General features: G+C 50.0%; 9 protein-coding genes across 9 annotated transcripts; 6 read left to right on the top strand and 3 right to left on the bottom strand.

Moving 5' to 3' along the window:
- Positions 1-523: 523 nt before the first annotated feature.
- On the top strand, positions 524-2,408 carry INN1 (Inn1p; the record flags this gene model as incomplete). The annotated part of the gene is made up of 3 exons (XM_076686002.1): positions 524-571; positions 623-738; positions 800-2,408. 3 exons carry the CDS (start codon positions 524-526, stop codon positions 2,406-2,408), a joined length of 1,773 nt encoding a protein of 590 aa, XP_076539817.1.
- A 212-nt stretch (positions 2,409-2,620) lies between these two features.
- On the bottom strand, positions 2,621-3,313 carry RPC31 (DNA-directed RNA polymerase III subunit C31; the record flags this gene model as incomplete). The annotated part of the gene is made up of 1 exon (XM_076686001.1): positions 2,621-3,313. The coding sequence occupies one exon, from the start codon at positions 3,311-3,313 to the stop codon at positions 2,621-2,623; it is 693 nt and encodes a 230-aa protein (XP_076539816.1).
- Positions 3,314-3,760: 447 nt separating this feature from the next.
- Positions 3,761-4,132, bottom strand: PGA2 (Pga2p; the record flags this gene model as incomplete). The annotated part of the gene is made up of 1 exon (XM_076686000.1): positions 3,761-4,132. One exon carries the CDS (start codon positions 4,130-4,132, stop codon positions 3,761-3,763), a length of 372 nt encoding a protein of 123 aa, XP_076539815.1.
- Positions 4,133-4,589: 457 nt separating this feature from the next.
- Positions 4,590-5,588, top strand: CUE2 (Cue2p; the record flags this gene model as incomplete). The annotated part of the gene is made up of 1 exon (XM_076685999.1): positions 4,590-5,588. The coding sequence occupies one exon, from the start codon at positions 4,590-4,592 to the stop codon at positions 5,586-5,588; it is 999 nt and encodes a 332-aa protein (XP_076539814.1).
- A 176-nt stretch (positions 5,589-5,764) lies between these two features.
- MIF2 (Mif2p) lies at positions 5,765-7,489 on the top strand (the record flags this gene model as incomplete). Its single annotated transcript, XM_076685998.1, has 2 exons — positions 5,765-5,829; positions 5,878-7,489. The coding sequence occupies 2 exons, from the start codon at positions 5,765-5,767 to the stop codon at positions 7,487-7,489; spliced, it is 1,677 nt and encodes a 558-aa protein (XP_076539813.1).
- An 88-nt stretch (positions 7,490-7,577) lies between these two features.
- Positions 7,578-8,279, bottom strand: ALF1 (Alf1p; the record flags this gene model as incomplete). The annotated part of the gene is made up of 1 exon (XM_076685997.1): positions 7,578-8,279. The coding sequence occupies one exon, from the start codon at positions 8,277-8,279 to the stop codon at positions 7,578-7,580; it is 702 nt and encodes a 233-aa protein (XP_076539812.1).
- A 170-nt stretch (positions 8,280-8,449) lies between these two features.
- On the top strand, positions 8,450-8,942 carry LSM7 (Sm-like protein LSM7; the record flags this gene model as incomplete). The annotated part of the gene is made up of 2 exons (XM_076685996.1): positions 8,450-8,678; positions 8,731-8,942. 2 exons carry the CDS (start codon positions 8,450-8,452, stop codon positions 8,940-8,942), a joined length of 441 nt encoding a protein of 146 aa, XP_076539811.1.
- Positions 8,943-10,480: 1,538 nt separating this feature from the next.
- Positions 10,481-12,721, top strand: BYE1 (Bye1p; the record flags this gene model as incomplete). The annotated part of the gene is made up of 1 exon (XM_076685995.1): positions 10,481-12,721. One exon carries the CDS (start codon positions 10,481-10,483, stop codon positions 12,719-12,721), a length of 2,241 nt encoding a protein of 746 aa, XP_076539810.1.
- Positions 12,722-14,241: 1,520 nt separating this feature from the next.
- On the top strand, positions 14,242-18,088 carry STE20 (mitogen-activated protein kinase kinase kinase kinase STE20; the record flags this gene model as incomplete). Its single annotated transcript, XM_076685994.1, has 2 exons — positions 14,242-14,266; positions 14,493-18,088. 2 exons carry the CDS (start codon positions 14,242-14,244, stop codon positions 18,086-18,088), a joined length of 3,621 nt encoding a protein of 1,206 aa, XP_076539809.1.
- Positions 18,089-18,476: the final 388 nt, after the last annotated feature.

Genomic DNA, 18,476 nt, shown 5'->3' with positions numbered 1-18,476 from the left:
CCGGTTCTTTTTATATATGAATAAGTTTTCACATTTCGTACGATCTTGACGGATGGATAATATAATTGGACTGTAAAAAAATAATATCTTGCTTGCTGGCCGAATTTAAAAGGAGGAAGAGGTTATCCACCACCTTTCTATACAGTAGAAGCTCTATTGCAGTTCCGAAACGGCAGGGCGTGCAGGTATATCAAGTACTGGGTCGGATATCTGAAGCCAGTGGATGAAATGATAATTTGACTGTGCATATAACCAACGTATATCTACCGAATCGCTGTTACGACTTTTAAAAAACCGTTACACTGCCAATTGATTATTCGCTATTGAGTCAAGGAAAGGGTCTACTCAAATCGGACATATTTCGATCTACGCGATATCGCAGATACCCATCGGTTTGACGTGCGATCAAATTCCTGCCGCCATAATAATAATCGTGCATTGCCGATTTCGTGGTGACTACGTGCGCTCAGGAGTACACTTGTAAACTCATACAATTTTCAAGTTCCGCGAATCCTTGGAAGCGATGAATGTTGCTGTACCCGGGACTTTGATCGTTATCTTTATAAAGGGGGTGAGTATATTTCTCCTCTTGGATAATGCGCGTTTGGCTAACTGGTTGTAGCGAAACTTGCCTAATAAGCGAACCCTCGGGAAGCAGAATCCATACTGTATAGGACGAGTGGGCCATCACGCCAAGCGATGTCCAGCTGATTTCAGGGGAGGTCAGACCCCTAAATGGTGGGTTCAACTAGTCGAATGCCTTTTTTTCTTGCTCTTGATTGGCTAACAACTGAGGTAGGGATCACGAAGTTCGATACGACGTTCTAGAAATCGCGGACCACCGTACATTGAAGCTTAGTGTCCTTGATGAGAATGACTCCAAGCCGGAACTTATTGGTGACACTACAATTAGGCTCCAGCCTGTGTTTGACAGTCTGCCGTCCGAGGGCTATGACGCCTGGCATGAGCTCGAATACAAGGGGAAATATGCCGGCGAGGTATATCTAGAAATGACTTTTTACCCGACAAAACCGATAATCCCGCCAAAAAAGGCCCGGAAGAAGAAGAAAAGCAGCATTGCGCTTCCACCAATGCCTGGAGGACAGCCCCAGCCAGCGGCGCAATCTCTCCCTCTTCACCCATTTCCGCCGCCGCAAGCTGCTTCGATCCCTCCCATGGGCCAACCAAGGCATGCTCTATCAGCAAGCGACTCCATGATGCTCAATTCCATATTTACTGCGTCTCAAAGGCCTCTGCCTTCTCAACCGGGCAACCCGGATGGAGAGCAGCAACAATACCTGCCACATTCTCCGTCAGGATATGAATCAATGCCGGAGTTGCCAGAAGAATTTGCAAACATGTCAATTTCACAGCCGCCAGTTCAATTACCTCTGCGACATAGCCACTCGCAGAACCTGTCCCAGATACCCCAGCCACCAATGCATCATTCTGTGTTAACGGATGTACCACCAATGCCTGATGTCCCGCTGGATGATTATAATGTGCCTCCTCCAAGACCGCTTCCAGGTGATCCTTTATTGGAATACCATCACCACCAGCTGCCCCAGCAACCCCACGCTCTTCCGCGCCAACCACAGCCTCCTCCTTCTCAGTCAATCCACAAGCCTCAACCACCGCCATTGCATACGCTTCTTCCTAAGATACCGCCTGTCGGGTCGCTTCCTGGCCAAGGACCAACGCATCAGCCCCAGCCGCAGCGGCCAACCACTGTTGCACAGAATCATTATCCAGAAGCGCCCAGGCCTCATAGCATAGCGAAGACCCCTTCTCCTCAACCACCTAGGAGCAATTCCCAGTCTCCGGGCAGCTCGCCGGGTTCTTCTGGCGGTAAAATAAAAACGCAGCGGAAGCCAGTAGGCTCGGGTCCGTCCATGCGTAAGCCTGTCGTTATCAGTGGGGTTACCCAAAACCCGCATCTTTTTGAGGACGAAGTGAGCGAAATGCCTTTCTCCCCTGATGATTATGGCAAGATGTCTCCTACCAAGCCTCTTAGAACTCCTGGCGCTTCGGTTATGATTGGTTCACAGCAAACAGTGCTGGTCCCGCCGCCCCCTCCTCAAAAGAACATGCTGAGTGACGACATCTTGGATGTGTCTACGTACGCTCCTGAGCCAGTGCTCAAGAAGAAGGATCTCCCCCAGATCCCGGGGCGTGTTGAGCCCGGGATCAGTGGCTATGCGGGCGAAGGGCAGTGGGACCTGACTCGAAAGATCAATGATGGATTCGGGGACTCGTTGTTCAATCGAGCACTTAACCAGCAAATGTTGAAAGGCAAGCCACATCTCCCGCCTAAAATCCCACTTGGCATGACGCGTGAAGAGTACGTCGCAATGAACGGCCTTCGGGAAGAGGACGAAGATCCTTATCAATATAGAATGTATGCATAGTTACCATTATAATCCTAGACAAGCTTTGATAGGTTTCTCTGATTAATTAATCCCTAGTTGCCTAACCAGAATCAGTATTCCACTTTTGTAGGAGGGCTATAGATAAACAATTAAAACAGTTAAGGATAAATAATTCTGTCATTAGTATTTCGTTAAAGTAAGATTATGCTTTTAGTAATGGCGAAGTATTTCGTTAAGGAAAATGATGCTTCTTAGTAGTGAGCTTCGCCATCGTCTCCACCTCCTTCGTATTCATCTGCATCACCGTTTTCAAAGTACTTCTCTGCATTGTAATCGTCATCGTCCTCGTCCTCTTCACTGAAGTTCTCATCTGGCTCTTCTTCACTAACTTCGTTATCATCATCGTTCTCCTCACCAACCGCAGCCATTCGCGACAGCAATGACCTGCCCTTAGCAGTGGTTACCTGTGCCTTCTCCTCTTCAGCAATGGATTCCTCAATAACCTGCCGCTCGGCTTTCAGCAGTGCTTCGGTAAATTTAGACACATCAAGCTTTTTCTTTCTCTTGCCGTCGCTGGCAATACCCATGGCCGGATGCAATTCAGACGGGAAGAACGTGATGACATAGGGGTGTTCGTCTACAGAGCGTCCGATCTTACGCTTCTTAATGTATTTGTCCGAATATCGCTTGATCCCGTCATTTATACTTTGTTCAACTTCAACTACGACTCTTCCTTTGGTTTTTTGCGATCCAGTGTACAGTGGACCGTCTCGCAGCTCATCGCGGAGAGTCAGGAACTGGGCAATCGACTTTTGCTCAAACTCGTTAGCCTTGGACTGGATCGGCAGCACCACTTCTGGGTAAGTCTTGGAGGGATTATAGTCTAGCGGGAGGTCGTTCCTGAACCCGACACCAGGCAACCCATTCCCTCTTTTAAATGACATATTAGCCTAACGCAATATCCGGCTATCTTCCAGTGCGGGTCGTTCAAAATCCAAACACAGAGCAGATCAAGGGCCATGTTGATAGATTTTTTTGCCAGTCTCGATATTACCCAGCGGAAAAACTTGTCAGCGTATATCCAAGTACTGTCTCACCCATGTCATCGGCTATTCTTCTCTCCCTGATAAAATCGTTTGGAATATCTATATATTGTAGTAGGTATTACTCTAAGTAGACGACTATAATGGCAATGTGATAACATTGGTTACTTGATTCTTGTTTAATCTAGTTGAGAAATGTAGCTTTGTATCCTTAAATCATGGGTCCGGCTCAAAGTGATCAAACAATTGCCTTCTTTACATTTATTATCATACCAAAATGTTTATACAAATAAGAGTATTCAAATAACAAGTCCGTCGAATATGTACATTGATTTCAACAGACGATGATTAGTCGAGCAAATCACTGACATCGTCATCTTCCTCCAACGACTGGGCAATTTTCTCCTTTCGTCGGATCTCTTCGGCAGCCAGCTTTCGTTGTTTGGCTGCTCGGTCCTTAGCACCGCTACCCCAGCTCCATTCCTTGCTATCCGTGCTGGACTCAGCAGCGATTTTGTCAAAGTCGGGTTCCTCCTCTTCACCCTCTTCTGACTTTTTGGCACCCTCTTTTTCGTACTGCTTCCTTTGGATGTTCTCTCCGACTTTAACAAGGTACGGCCGGATAATGAGATAGGTGCAAATAATCATTACGATTCGGAGGTAGTCCTTGATGGAGTACTCCGACAAGCTGTCAGGGAAACCTAAGAATGATCTGCCCATTTTCTCTACAGTATTTGGAGTTCGATTCGATAGGTCCGGTGGAACTGTCGGAGGAGGATTATGCAATGCAGGCGAGGGTTTTATTGTGTGCTCCGCGCGAATGAGTGCCGAGTGGTTGGATCCATAATTAATAGGGGTAGAAAGTCTAGATTTAACGGTTGACGAAGACTATTCTATTGTTGCTAAGCGACAAATATTGCCTCGAAATATCGCTAGCAAGGCTTGCGGATACATTTTTATACGTTTGTCGAGTGTTGGTAGAGTTACCCTAGGTTTAGTAACATTGGTACCTCATATTAATACCTTATGACCAGTTTGCATTCTGAACCCCGAGTACCTGTACTACTAGTAATTAAATATGGATCTGGAGGAGTTGGGGCGCCGATTCCGCTACCTAGATCCAACTCTAATCGCAGCGATCGCGGGGGATGGTGCTGACGAAGCGACATGTTTGGAAATGCTCGAGGGTCTCAATGCGGAGGCTATGGTGGATCATTTAGATGAAGAGATCGAAGTGACTCGCACGGAAACTAATAGCAAAGTGGACCCAGATATAGCATTCCTATTGCAGTGTTTCCCCGAGATCAATACGAAACTGCTGGAGCAAAAGCTCAAGGCTTGTAATGGGGATCTGGTCCGGGCGACTGACGAACTACTCAATGCCAAACTGATTGGTTCGCTAGATGACAAGGATGAAATCTACCGTGAGCAGGAGTTCACCAACAAGAGCAAGCGAAAGAAGAGAAAGCCTCCGGCAAATAAGCACACCCGTGATATCGCCAGGCTCGCTACAACACTGGACATATCCGAAGAAAACGCCAAAGATATCTACCATGCTAACGACGATTCACTAACCAAGGCCATTCTGTCGCAGAACCCAAATTCGTCTTACGCGACAATGATCAAGCCTGAGTTGTCATTTGCCCAGGCCACGAAACCACCGTCCAAGCCAGTCTCGTACGCCCAGGAGTTTACTGACTACTCTAAACCACTCTCAATTGAGGAACAGCGAGAGTTATTGATCAAAGCAGACACACTAGACGTTAAGCGACAGGAAGCCGCGAGTAAAATGCGCGAATATACCCGCAAGGCGCGTTCAAACGCACTCTATCGCAGCGCAGCGGGTATCTACGCTCAGCAGGCTGCCGAGTATGGCGCTCAGAGCCGCTCCGCCAGTGACGCTGTCTACTATGAACAAATCGAGGAACAGTCCTCAGATTATACTGTCGATTGTCATGGCATTCCCGCGCATATTGCTACAAATTACGTACTCTCCAGGCTCCATCGCTGGAGCGCCAGTCCCGTGGCTCGAAGGAAACCGTTCACCGTCATCACCGGTGCCGGCACTCACAGCGCTGGAGGAGTGTCCAAAATCAAGAATATGGTCCGCAAACGGCTTACTGAGTCCGGATACCAATATTCTGAGGAGAATTCCTACTTTATTGTCAAAAAGTGAGCCCCTCATTACCCCACCATAATGTAGTGCCGGTACCAAATGGCCGGACCGGAGTGTCTTGGGAGGATATTTACGACGCGAAGTTATCACTTCACATTAATTTCAGCCATTAGACCCTGAGATTGGCTTTAAGCCGTTTACTTCTGCCCTTTCTACGCGGATATTTTTGGAAATAAATGTCGCGACGGGGACGAACAGGGTCTCCACTCCCGGACCCCGCTTCGGTGGGCGTCATTGGACGGTATGTTGGACTATTGAAGTATTCATAACTCGCGCTAATATTTTGTAGACGAGCAGGAGTAAAGATCTCGAATAATATTCGTAAAGATGAATATGGGATGGAAGATATTGATGATTTTTTCAGCGAAAGTGGGTCTGGCCAGGATCTATTTGCCCCATCCGCGAAAAGAAAGTCACTGAGTTCTTCAATCCTGTTGAAACAGGCTCGGTCGACGGGCCTGGCCTCTCCAGTCGGGCGGAAGCCTGTCAATGGCACGAAACTGCGTGCTAGTAAACCGTCTGAGGCACCGAGAGAGAAGTCTCGGCTGAGTCTGGACAGTGACGTGCGGAGTTCAGAGGATATGTTCGTTTCGCGAAGTAAAGTACTCAGCCCTGAACGACTGGAGCACATTCGTCCGCAGAGCTCGCGGCGGAGGCTCATCCAAGAAGAGGAAAGCGATGAAGAGGAGCCGCTAAGAGAGGATGCTGCTGTGGAAGACAATGATGTTGCTGTTGAAAGCGATATAGAAGAGGAAGAGGAGGAGAGGATCATCAGCGATTTTATTAGTACTAACCGAGAGGCTCAGTCGAGTAAAACTGAACCGATAAAAGAAAACGGCAGGAGAGACGAGGAAGAACTTCCCGCTAACGATGGTGGCATGGACATGGGCATGGACGACTTTGGAAGTGGCGGAGAGGATTACAATGAAGAGACCGAATTGAAGCGATCCAGAAGAGACTATGAGGACGAAGGATCCGACTCGGATATGTTTATCCCAGAGAAGCCAGTGAAGCCAGTGAAGCAAGCAAAGGCTACCAAGACGCCTGCGAAGAAGTCATCACGACCAGCTGCAAAACCAGTCAAAGCGCCAGTCAAGAAAAAACCCCAGACAAAGCCCAAGAAAGTTCAACCTGAACCTGAGCCGGAGCCGGAGCTTGAAGAGGCTGAGGAAAAGCTGTTAGAAACGCCCCCCAAGAAGGAGCCCGTCAAAAAAGCAGACAGAAGGGAGACATTGACTCTGGATCTAAATGGACTGCGACGCTCACAAAGAAATCGCCATCCGCCTGTACAATATTGGAAGAACGAAAAAATCGTTTATGAACTTGCCAAAGAGAGTCATGTCCCTATCTACCGCGAAGTGACAGCTCCTGTGTCTTCGCCGCCGCCTAAGCCAAAGAAAAATAGGACCGCCTCTAAGTCTTCCAGGGCTGCCAAGTCCAAGTACTTTAACCCTGGTAAAACAGAGATGCAGTCTAAAGTGGTTGCCAGCGTGTTTGATTACCCAGCGACCGAGGAGGAGACTCGCTCAGATCGAATCGTCTCGTGGTCGCCCGATGATGTGGAATTCCGCAACGTCAAGGGCGCCACTTACAGTTTGGCAACACTCTATGACCAAGATTCGTCATTTACTGCTGGAGGCGTTATCCGCATTAATCCAAACGGACAAAAACCGCTAAAGCCGTCGCGGCAGAACTCATATATTTTTGTCATCATGAGCGGTTCGGTAGAAGCAAGTGTGTCGGGTACTTCCTTCAAGCTTGCCCCAGGGGGGTCGTTTGAAGTTCCTCGTGGTAATTTTTACGCCATAAAGAACCTCTCGAAGGAAGAAGAGGCCCGTCTATTCTTCGTCCAAGCTACTGACACTCACACTAATTATCAGATGGAAGGAGAGTCCGACTAAGCATTACAAATACCTTCTATTGCACCATTTGTGGTTAAAGCGTCTTGGTTGAAGAGACTCATGGATCCTCGAAGAGGATTCATTGCGATTACAGCTCGTCATCTGTGTCAAATAGGTCTTCAACTGGGAAGTCACCTACTTCCACCAGATCAGGCTTGACGAACGAGCCATGGTTGGGCTTTGCTTCGAAATATCGCTTGCCCTGGACAGCTCCATCATTCTTGCCCGTTGGTTCGTCAAATTCCACACCAACCCACCAAGACGTCTCGTTAATCTCCGGAACAATGCCCACAAACTTGACCTCACCTCGTCTATCCGTGACTTGACACCGCTTCCCAACTTCAATGCCCTTTTCCGCAATCAATTGACGCGCCTGCTCCTGTTTTTCTTCAATTGATTTGTTGTAATTAGGATCAAACCGCCCGAGCTGGTTCGTCTTCTTCCATTGGCGCACTGAATCGGTGCGACTATCATAATCCTCCTCGTCCATGACGTATTTTTCCACCTCGGACGTGTCATTGAGGTTAATTCGTGCGCTTTCTGGCCGCGAGTCGTTGATGTGGATTACACCATACTGTGCCAGGTTGTACTGGCCCAGCAGCGTGTTATCATCGCTTGCAGGCTTTGGCACTTTGGTCGATGGGCTGCTGTAGATGAGAATCTCCTGTGAGCTGGGAGGAATACCGGTAATGGGCTCCAGCTTTGCTTTCAGCTGCTCAATGGTCCAAGTAGGAGACACTCGCTTTTCAGTCGAGATGTTCTCTGAGGTAATAAATACTGAAATATCCATGGTTTCTCTCCTTCTCCTGGTTTTGTAAGATTATTGTGTATAATAGACCAATAGGTACTGGTAATGGCCATTCCCAACCTGCGAAAATCGCATTTTTTCCTCCCCCATTCTACCCTCCGATCCCGTCCACTCGACACCTCCAAGCCAGCTAAACGAAGGAAAAAAAAACAATGGACAACAGAGGAGGCTTCAGAGGTAACAGGAATTACAACAGGCGAAACGATCGAAACGATCGCAACGACCGAGGTGACAGAAATGATCGAAACGATCGTGGTGACCGACAGAAACGGCAGTGGGTTCCGCGAGCGGGCGAGGAGCGACCAAAGAAAGAGGCTATTCTGGACCTGTCAAAGTACCGAGATCAGCGAATTCGAGTCAAGTTCCAGGGCGGTCGAGAGAGTAAGTTTGAATTTTTTGTTACAACTGACCTCAATTACTAACATTATTGTAGTTACTGGATTGCTCAAGGGTTATGATCAACTGATGAACCTGGTGCTGGAGGAGGTCAAGGAGACTCTTCGTGATCCAGAGGACGAGAATGTTCTTTTGGATAAGACTAGGGACCTTGGTACTGTTGTTGTGAGGGGCCCATTGCTTCTGAGCATTTCGCCTGTTGAAGGAATTGAAGTCATTGAGAACCCATTCCTGCAGCAGCAGGAGTAACACTTGTCTAATGATGCAGTTTATTTATTTAGATTTTTACAAATGTATTGTTGTACGTTTGGTAAATTGTGCCAAATAATTGGCATTATAATCTATTGAGCCATGTTTGAATGTACGCAGGGAATGACGAGGAATGGTAATTTTTGTTGGCCGCCAGCTAATTCTTTGATATTAAACGGTTCTCCTTGTGATAGGGATATTTTGTAATACCGGTAACTAAATATCTGCTTTTGAACGGTTATTGTTACAAATTGTGTGTCGAGTAGTGTTGCAGTATGTCAAATCAATTCCCGGCAAAGATTGAATTCACATCTCAGATGAGCGCTAGGAAACATTTAATGTGTCTAAACTTTCATAGTACCAGTAACAGTTACCGGTAGTTTAATCTCAATATTATATGAAAGTTTGAACAAAAACTACTTAGTTCTAAGCTATAAGGTGCATACCAGAGAGACTTCCCTACAAGTCAAGCTCTCGCTTAGTTATGCTGCTACTAATAATTGAATACCACGCAATTAACAGTGATCAATTCCTTTCTTTTCGATAGCTCATGCATTAATGAAAGGAATTATCTACCAGAGCCCTATGCCCAATTTATATCTGAAAAGTCCCCAGAGAAGTAAAGCGCAATTAAGTCATTTGTACCATACAACTTCGCGATACACGAACATCTCAAAAGCCTCAGAACTGTTCAATTGTGAACCGTAATCAATGCCTCAAAAGTGCTAGTTGAACAAACTTTCACCATTAATAATAATAATAATCTACCATAATGGTACCTTAATGTATTTTCAATACCTGGTACAATACGGTACCGGGGTAGTGTACCGCTAATATGGTACAGTGGGAGAATCAATTCCAATCCTATTTCGTACTGTACTACCAATACCTATCGAGATGTATCCCAATTCGTATTCCAAAGCATATTACATGTTTACCACCGGTACCTCTAATTGGTGTTCAAAATAATAATAACGAGTACTTTGCCTAGGGCAAAGTAGGACTGATCAAAGTGCCCGAAAGTTTCTACCGGCATACCGGGACCAAGTTACAAAATGAATTGATGATGTTCAAACATATGGCACATTGCATACTCTACTGTACAATTGATAGTCGATAGCTAAAATCTATAAAAATAGGATACATCTAATAGCCCAATGATAAAATTGTACCACGAATTAATTGCAGGTACATTGTTGCTACGGGCCACCCTGACGCGTTAAAGGTGGGGTTGGGCACAACGGGTCGCGCGACAAACAAATTTTCTGATTTGGGGCCGCGTACTTCCCTTCTTTTCCCACTCCCTCATCACATCACAGACAACCATCTCGCCACCCAAATAGCCGTTCACAACGCTATCGTGAGCTGATTGGAAGGGGAGAATCGCATTGTGAGGGACAATTTTTTAATCACTATATATTAACGCAGTTTGCACGCGGAGTGTTAATTGTGCCCGGTGTGTGCCTTGTCGTATATTCGTTTTACCTAGTTGTAGATAAGAGAAAGAAAAAGCCCAGTTAAATACACATTTCACCTGTATGGAAGGTTTGCGAAGATCTTCACGGTCCACTAAAGGCCAGAACAGTCGTCTAGCCCGCGAGTTGGAGCAGGAGCGTGAGGCGGCCGAGCCGTTTAGCAATGGCGTGCGGAAACGCAAGCTCGGCGAGGGCCAGGATGACGACGGGGTACGATGTATTTGCAGCGGCGAAGGGGAAGGCAAGATGGTGGAGTGCGAAAACTGCAGGACCTGGCAGCACATCACGTGTATGTTTGGCAAGGATGATGAGGCTGTAGTGCCCGAGGTGTACTGGTGCAGCGATTGTAAGCGAGCGAAGAGCGAAGGGGCTCAGGATGTCAGCGACACATCTATTAAAGGGCCATCCCCGGAGACCACTCGGGAACCCTCTGGCGCTGCTCAAGAGGATTCCCCTAGCATTGCTCAAGAGGAGCTTCCTGAAGAGAAACTCTCTAGCGCTGTTAAACGTCCAAGCGTTGCTGAAGAGGAGCTCGCTAGCCCTGCTCAAGATAAACGTCCAAGCGTTGCTGGAGAGGAACTCGCTAGCCCTGTTCAAGAGGATGCCGCCGGGATTAATTCCGGTGATGAAAGTAGTAATAATGAACCGGAAGAGGAGTCAGCAGAGGAGAAAAAGCTTAGCGATCTTGAAGACAAGGTTCGGCACTCTGTGGCCAATGCTTTGTATGGAATTCTGCTCAAAAAGGCTGTTCCCGAAGCTTTGGCGGCTGGGAAGCTTGAATTGGGCGACAAGACCGGCGAACAGTTTGCTGAGGCGCTGGCCATGGAGATCGAAGGCGCTCTGTACGAGCACATGGCCACCCGAGACCCCGCCCCCAAGAAGAAAAAAGCCAAGACGGGCAGCGATGTGGGCCAGAAGTACCGGGACAAGTTCCGATCTCTATCGTTCAACCTAAAGGACGAAAAGAACCCAGACCTGCGACTGAGGATCGTCACGGGCCAATTGACCCCGGAAAAGATTGTCACCTTGAGTTCCGAGGAGATGCTGAACCCAGAGCTGCAGAAATACGCCTGCGAGGTTCGAAAAGAAAGCATCCGGGACTCGGTGCTCAAGGCTGAGGACATGCCGCGAATCCGCAAGACCCACAAGGGCGATGAGATTATGGATGAGTACGAAGACGAAAATGATCACGGCGAGCAGGCTCGCGAAACGTCACGTAACTTGAGCGATGGCGAAGATGACAGCCACCACGAGAGTGCCAACAGCGCCGGGGCGTCAGATAACGACGAAGGCAGCAATTCGGACGAGCGGGGAGCCAGCTCCGAACAGGCCAAGAAGAAGCGCATACTGATGAACGCCAACGTGTATAATACGAGCACTGCGGACGACTTTACATATTCGCCGCCTGCCTCCCCCGGGGCCTATGATTACGACGAAGACAAAGATACGAAAAACGAAAGGAGTGTCTCCTCTAGTAATAACGAAGTTCACGACGATGACGATGATGACGACGAGCTTGAGCGAATTATCCACGGCGAGCGAATTAATAAGGCCAATGAGCAAGAAGACCAGGAGGAAGAGGAAGACGACGACGACGATTACGACCCGGAATTGGGCTTTGCCGCTGCCCCTACCAAGCCAGATCGCAGCGCCAGTGGAATAATGGACCCCGGAAATACGTTCTGGAATGGGCACGTATCGTTTGTGGGCATGAGTGAGTTCCCAGGCACGGCAAGGCACCTCCATTGCACGTCTGCCAACCTGACTGTGCGCAACTGGGACGCCGTCATGAACGTCAACGAGCCGATTGTCATTGACGGGCGGCTCGACCAGGCCAAGGCCGAGTCCTATCTGCGGCAAATCAGCCGCACCAAGGACCTTGCGGCGTACCTCCTGACCTCTGATGAGCCCGTCCCGAAAGCCAACTTCGACGTGCTGTTCGAGTACTTCCACTCACGTCACAAATTTGGCGTCATCAAGAACCGACTGCGCAACATCCGTGATGCCTATATTCTCACCATTGGTCCAAACGACCGCGTGCCGGACTACCTGCGCCTCCCGGAGAAGATTCACGACGAGGTAGTGTCGCGCATAATGGATGGCGAGAAGCTCGTGCTAGGGCTGCTGGTCGTCAACCAGCCCATACCACAGGCTCGGCCACAGCCACAGGCCCAGCAGGCCGACTTGTCGAACCTCGGATTCTCGTCCAACGAAATTGGTACCCTGACCTCCTTCCTCGCCCAGAACCCCGAGGCTGCTAATTCCCCCCAGGCGCTGCTCAACCTGCTCCAGCGCAACAGTTGATTGTAATTTTAATGTTAATACCTGTATTGTACTATCACGCCTAGTCTAATGTATTCGAGGGCCAGCCCTCGAGCTCCCGTAGCTGGGGGCCAGCCCCCAGACCCCCCGTATCTTGGGTGATGGTAACAACGTAACTAAATTTTTGTTACGAACTCCCAACTTGTTACAAAATCCTCGTAGCAACGCTTAACAAATAGTCACAGCCCACATCCCCGCGTAGCGGAGGCCCAAGGGGGGTTTGGGGGACAGGTCCCCCCATTACGTAGTAAGAAGCAGAGAGTAGTAGAGTGTATTTGAGGGCCAGCCCTCGAGCTCCCGTGGCTCCGCTTCGCGGAGGACGGAACTACAAGTACTAATAAATCAGAAAGATGACAGTACCATGGTACCATGGTACCTGTAGTGTAACATAGTGGAACTATGGCGGCAACCCACCTGATCAATCCATAGGCGCACAGCTGCAATTGAAAGAATAAACATCTGCACGGTTGATTCAATCCAAGCTGCAATTCAGGTATGCATACTATCTACACCACAGTACGTACAGTGTGAGTGGTCGCATAAGTAACATATGTTAACCACCCTCCCCCTGAAAAAAAAAAGGGGCACGACGAGTCTCGAAGCGAGTCGCCAAAACCTGATACACAAAGTGTGTTAGAGTGCGTGGGCTGCGGCATGTCGAGTGACGACTACAAAAAAAAAAACAAATAGGACGCAGAAGAAGCGTTTTCAATAACGTCTCCATTAATTTAAGGGGGCGATATCTCATTCCATGCCTGAAGAATTCACCCGCTTTGGCGTTCAAAACGGGCAAAAATATGAAATACGCGAAGGGCGGCCGAAAAATGCAGCGCCAATACGGACGTGGGGAGGTCTGCGGCGAGAGCGGCCTGCACGCACTGCGGACACCGTTGGGACGCGCGCGCGCAGGCGTTGGCCCGCGGGAAAGAATTTTACTGGGACGCGGAAAAGTTCTGGGACGCCCGGGACAGCACCACCCCCTTTTCCCGGTCGAGGCCTTCCACGAGGAACACGGCGAGACTGGCAAGGGGAACCACATTTCATTTCACTCAACCTCACCCATAACACGCTCCTTCTAAAAGACACTTCCACACGACACTTGGGAAAGGCTGTTTTTATTATTTGTACAGTTGGTTTTGTACTTTTGAGAGAAGGGCTGTTTTTTAGAGTTCACAGGCCGGTTTCTTTCGGAGCGTTGCGAAGAAGAGCGCCCGGACGGTTTTAGAGTTCGATATATAAATTGGGGGCTATTATTGTGAAATTGGAGATATATTCGTGGTTTCCTATTCATAAAATCTCCCAGGATTTTTCAGGTCTCCCAGGTTTTTCAGGTCTCCCAAGACTTTCGTGAAAACCGTGCCAGGTGAAGGTTGTGCCAGGTATAACGACGTGTGTGTGGAATAATAGGTATCAGTCGAGTTCTCTGGCACTGGGGAGTTTGAGTTTGCTGCGGATTGATAGAGTTTTCGACAAATCTTGAGCACCCACTATCGCCATTTAAAATGAGTGTCGTCTCGGACGCAAAACGTGAGTATATTTGGATCTTGCCAGATGAGATTCTGGTCCAATCTTGCCGGACTTTTGTCCAGCTTTGCCAGATTTTTATCCGGTTTAGGACTTGAATTTGCTGCATTTTTGTTCAATTCTTGGGGTGAATTTATCGCATTTTGGCCCAGTTTTTGGCTTGAATTTGTTGGATTCTTGTTCGGGTGTATGGGGCGTTTGACTGGTAGAACTAACGCATTTGTAATAGCCCAATTAGATCAACCGATCAACTTGGACATGTCGGAGCAGCGAGGACCAGAAAGACAGTCCCAAACAACCATCATAGAAGACTCCGTGTCGATATCCGACGACAGCGACGAGGTGGTGCGAGGGAGCAGCTTATTGGTCGGCACTGGGTCCCCTGCCTCCTCCGCCTCCGTGAAGTCTTCGCCGACTTCTCCAAAGGTCGCCCGCTCCTCTCCTAGTAATAATAGTGGAACTCCCGAAATTGACCATACCAGTTCCACTAGTAAACCCCAGAGGTTTTCCCAGCCGGCTCCTCCAGTGTCGGCCGGCAGAACGAGCATAATCGCGAGACCGCAACGGTCTGCATCGGAACGGTCCAAAACTCTATCGGAGCGGACCACCAAAACCAACAACAATAACGCATTCCCCCTCGCTGGTGGTTCCGGCGCTCTCAACCTGTCGCAAATGGCCACTAGCTCCATTGACTCGACCATGAGCCAGGTCCCGCCACCACCTCCTCCTCCAGAGGTGATACAGGTGCCCCCAATGTCTCCGCGGAGACGGACCGAGGACAGGACCTCTTCATATGAGGGACGTTCCGTGAGTAGCGGCTCTGCTGCATCCTCCCTCAATAACGCACTCAATTCCTCGAATAACGCGTACAACGCACTAAATTCTTCGAATAATCACCCGTACGGCGTTGGGGTTAGCGGAGGTTTGGATTATTCAGCCCACAGCTCGCAGCAAAGCTTGGAACCGTCGCCCATCACGCCTCAGCTACAAATGGTCAAGGAGTTTGAAGTCGTCGACAATGCGACGCCCAAATACAACCCGTACAGCGGAGCGCCGGCTGCGATCATGGCTTCTCAGCATCAGATGTCGTCTTCCTCATCTCCGGCCGTCTCACCAGCGGTCTCCTCTCGGTCTTCGGCGTCGTACGGTCCAGGCACCCGGTCGCGAGCTACGAGCCGCGCTGGCCAGAATGGCCCTCCCGTGACCCCGTACGCCCAGCAACAGCAGCCTGGACTGCCCCAGCAGTACTCGGAGTCCACTCCTGTCGTCAATTCGCCCGCTGCGGCTCTGGCGGCTATGACAGGCTCCAACAACAGCTTAACTAGTCCTGGAGTGGTACCAACCAGCACTTCATCGACGCCTACGGGGCGAACCGAGAGGTCAGATTCGGTAGGCCCGGGGCGAAGACGCCGCGCGACGCTTAGTAACGGTACAAAGTCGGTCAAGGGAGTAATTTCCAACATTGTCAGCTCGATGCGAGATACCAGCTCGAGTCTGTCGTCGCGACGACAGGCCAATTCGCAGGCCTCCTCCAATTCGAGCCTGGAAGTGAGCGCACCCTCCAACACGCTCAAGATCTCCGACCCATACGATGCCAAGCACGTTACCCATGTCGGGTTCAACTTCGACACGGGCCAGTTCACAGGCATCCCCAAGGAGTGGGAATCGCTGCTCCAGACGAGCGGAATCACCAAAACCGAGGCGGAACAGCACCCCCAGGCCGTTATTGATGTCATGCAGTTCTACCAGGACACTAACAAGCGCGACGACGCCATTTGGAGCAAGTTTAGCAACTCCAAGGCGGCCCAGTTGTTGTCGCCGTTGTCGCCTCCCGCTAACAACGGAACCGCCACTAACCTGTCGGACTACTTCGCCAAGTCCAGTTCCACGGCTACTACTAATTCTTCTGCTTCGAGTCTGCCAGATCCCGCGGTTTCTCCACCGCCAGCTCCACCAAATAGTAATCACCAAAGAACTGAGAGTTCCGGCAATGGTACAGCGCTTACCACACCTGGCAACACTTCGATGCCGGCAGGTCTGCCTGAGCACCACTTCATTCCATCTCGACCAGCCCCCAAGCCTCCAGCGCGGTCGGAGAGCCGCACCAGAGGGGCTCCGCTTACGCTCCAGACCGGAGTCAACTCTCCTTCTTCGGGTGGGTTGATTTCTCCTTCGAGTGGCATGGCCTCTCCTTCGGTGGCCTCTCCATCGAGCGAACAGCAGAACCCCATTCCTGCGGCGCTACAACTCCAACCACAGCAGTCTCCGCCATCTGCTTCCTCTTCATCCTCGCTGAATGTACCGCGAAAACCGATTGCTCCTACCAACCCGCTCTCTCCAAGTAGCGGAAGTACGGTAACTCCTCCAGCCGGTCCGGTCTCTCCACCCCCTAGACCTCCTCCAGCGCCTCCCCTAGGCGTCCCATCGGTCCACGCAAACTACCAGGACCGAGCGGAGAAGGCTAATGAGCTCCAGCGGGTCGCGAAGCAGGAAAACATCTATGGCGAGCGGCACCCGAACCACCAGCTCACGGCGGCGCTTCGACAGCAACAGCACCAGAAGAAGATGCAGATGCACCATCAGCAACAACTCCAGCAGCAGCAGCATCAGCAGCTCCAGGAGAAGCAGCTTGCGCTCCAGCAGCAACGACTGGCAGAGAAGAAGCGGCTCCAACAGCTCCAGATGCAGCAACAGCAACAGTACCAGCAACAGCAGCAACAGCATCAGCAGGCTGCCAAGCAAGTGTACCCACCTCCACCCCAGAAGGCGGCCGATGATGGCCTTTCTCTGCAGAAACACGAGCTGCAGCAGCTCCAGAAGGTGACCAATGGGGCTGTAGGCGGCCCAATTCCGTCTGGATCGCGGGAGAAGGACCCCAATGAGATTGCGCGGCGGCGAGAGGCGCGGCGACGTAAGGACAACGAGGTTCTCGTCAAGCTTAACGCCATCTGCAACCCCGACGACCCGACTAAGCTGTATCGCAACCTGCAGAAGATTGGCCAGGGTGCCAGTGGCGGCGTTTATACTGCGTACGAGACGGGCACACACAACAGCGTGGCTATCAAGCAGATGAACCTCGAGAAGCAGGCCAAGAAGGAGCTCATTATCAACGAGATTCTTGTCATGAAGGAGTCGCGGCACCGTAACATTGTCAACTTCATTGAGAGCTATCTCGTTCGAGGCGATCTTTGGGTTGTCATGGAATTCATGGAGGGCGGTTCTCTGACGGACGTTGTCACGTACAATATTATGAACGAGGGCCAGATTGGCGCCGTGTGTCGAGAAACGCTTCAGGGGTTGGAGCATCTGCATTCCAAGGGGGTTATCCACCGAGATATCAAGTCGGATAACGTTTTGTTGTCGATGAAGGGCGACATCAAGCTGACCGACTTTGGGTACTGTGCGCAGATCAACGAGATGAACTCGAAGCGGACGACCATGGTGGGCACTCCGTACTGGATGGCGCCTGAAGTGGTATCGCGCAAGGAGTATGGCCCCAAGATCGATGTATGGAGTCTGGGCATCATGGCTATTGAGATGATTGACGGTGAGCCACCGTATCTCAACGAGTCGCCGATCCGGGCGCTCTATCTGATTGTTACCAATGGTACGCCCGAGCTTAAGGAGAAGGACTCGTTGAGCGGCGTGTTCCGGGCGTTCCTCGACTGGGCGCTACAGGTAGACGTCAGCAAGCGGGCCACGGCGCAGGAGCTGCTCGACCACGAGTTTATCCAGAAGGCCGACTCCGTTCGCACTCTTGCCCCGTTGGTCAAGGCCGCCAGAATGGCCAAGGCCACCGAACGGGGAACGACCGGTATGAAATAATTCATGTATCACGATTTATTATAATTTCCAACACCATCCCTTGTCCACTTTGTTCAATTCCATATTCAAGTGGCCTATTATCCATGTTGAAGGATTTATCCAACTGGATCGGTCTTAGTTTTCACCGCCGCCGTTGTAAGCGGGCCATCATTATAAGCGGGCGCAACTGGACCAATTCAAGCGGCCTAAAAATCCATTCAACTTAAATTCGCTGTAACGTACCGTAGTAGTATCTGTTATATGGAGAGGCCTTGTTCAATTCAATCCGACCTAGGACACCCATCATGGAAATCCCAAGGGACCGGTAACCAAAACGGACTATAATACGTCCTCATGAATACTCTAGCTTCAAATCACTTGGGGGCCAGCCCCCAAACCCCCGTAGCAC

Source organism: Trichomonascus vanleenenianus, assembly GCF_965637985.1.
Source record: "Trichomonascus vanleenenianus strain CLIB 3782 genome assembly, contig: TRVA0_031S, whole genome shotgun sequence".
NCBI classification, from domain to species: domain Eukaryota; kingdom Fungi; phylum Ascomycota; class Dipodascomycetes; order Dipodascales; family Trichomonascaceae; genus Blastobotrys; species Blastobotrys vanleenenianus.
This window is presented reverse-complemented; position numbering and strand designations above follow the sequence as displayed.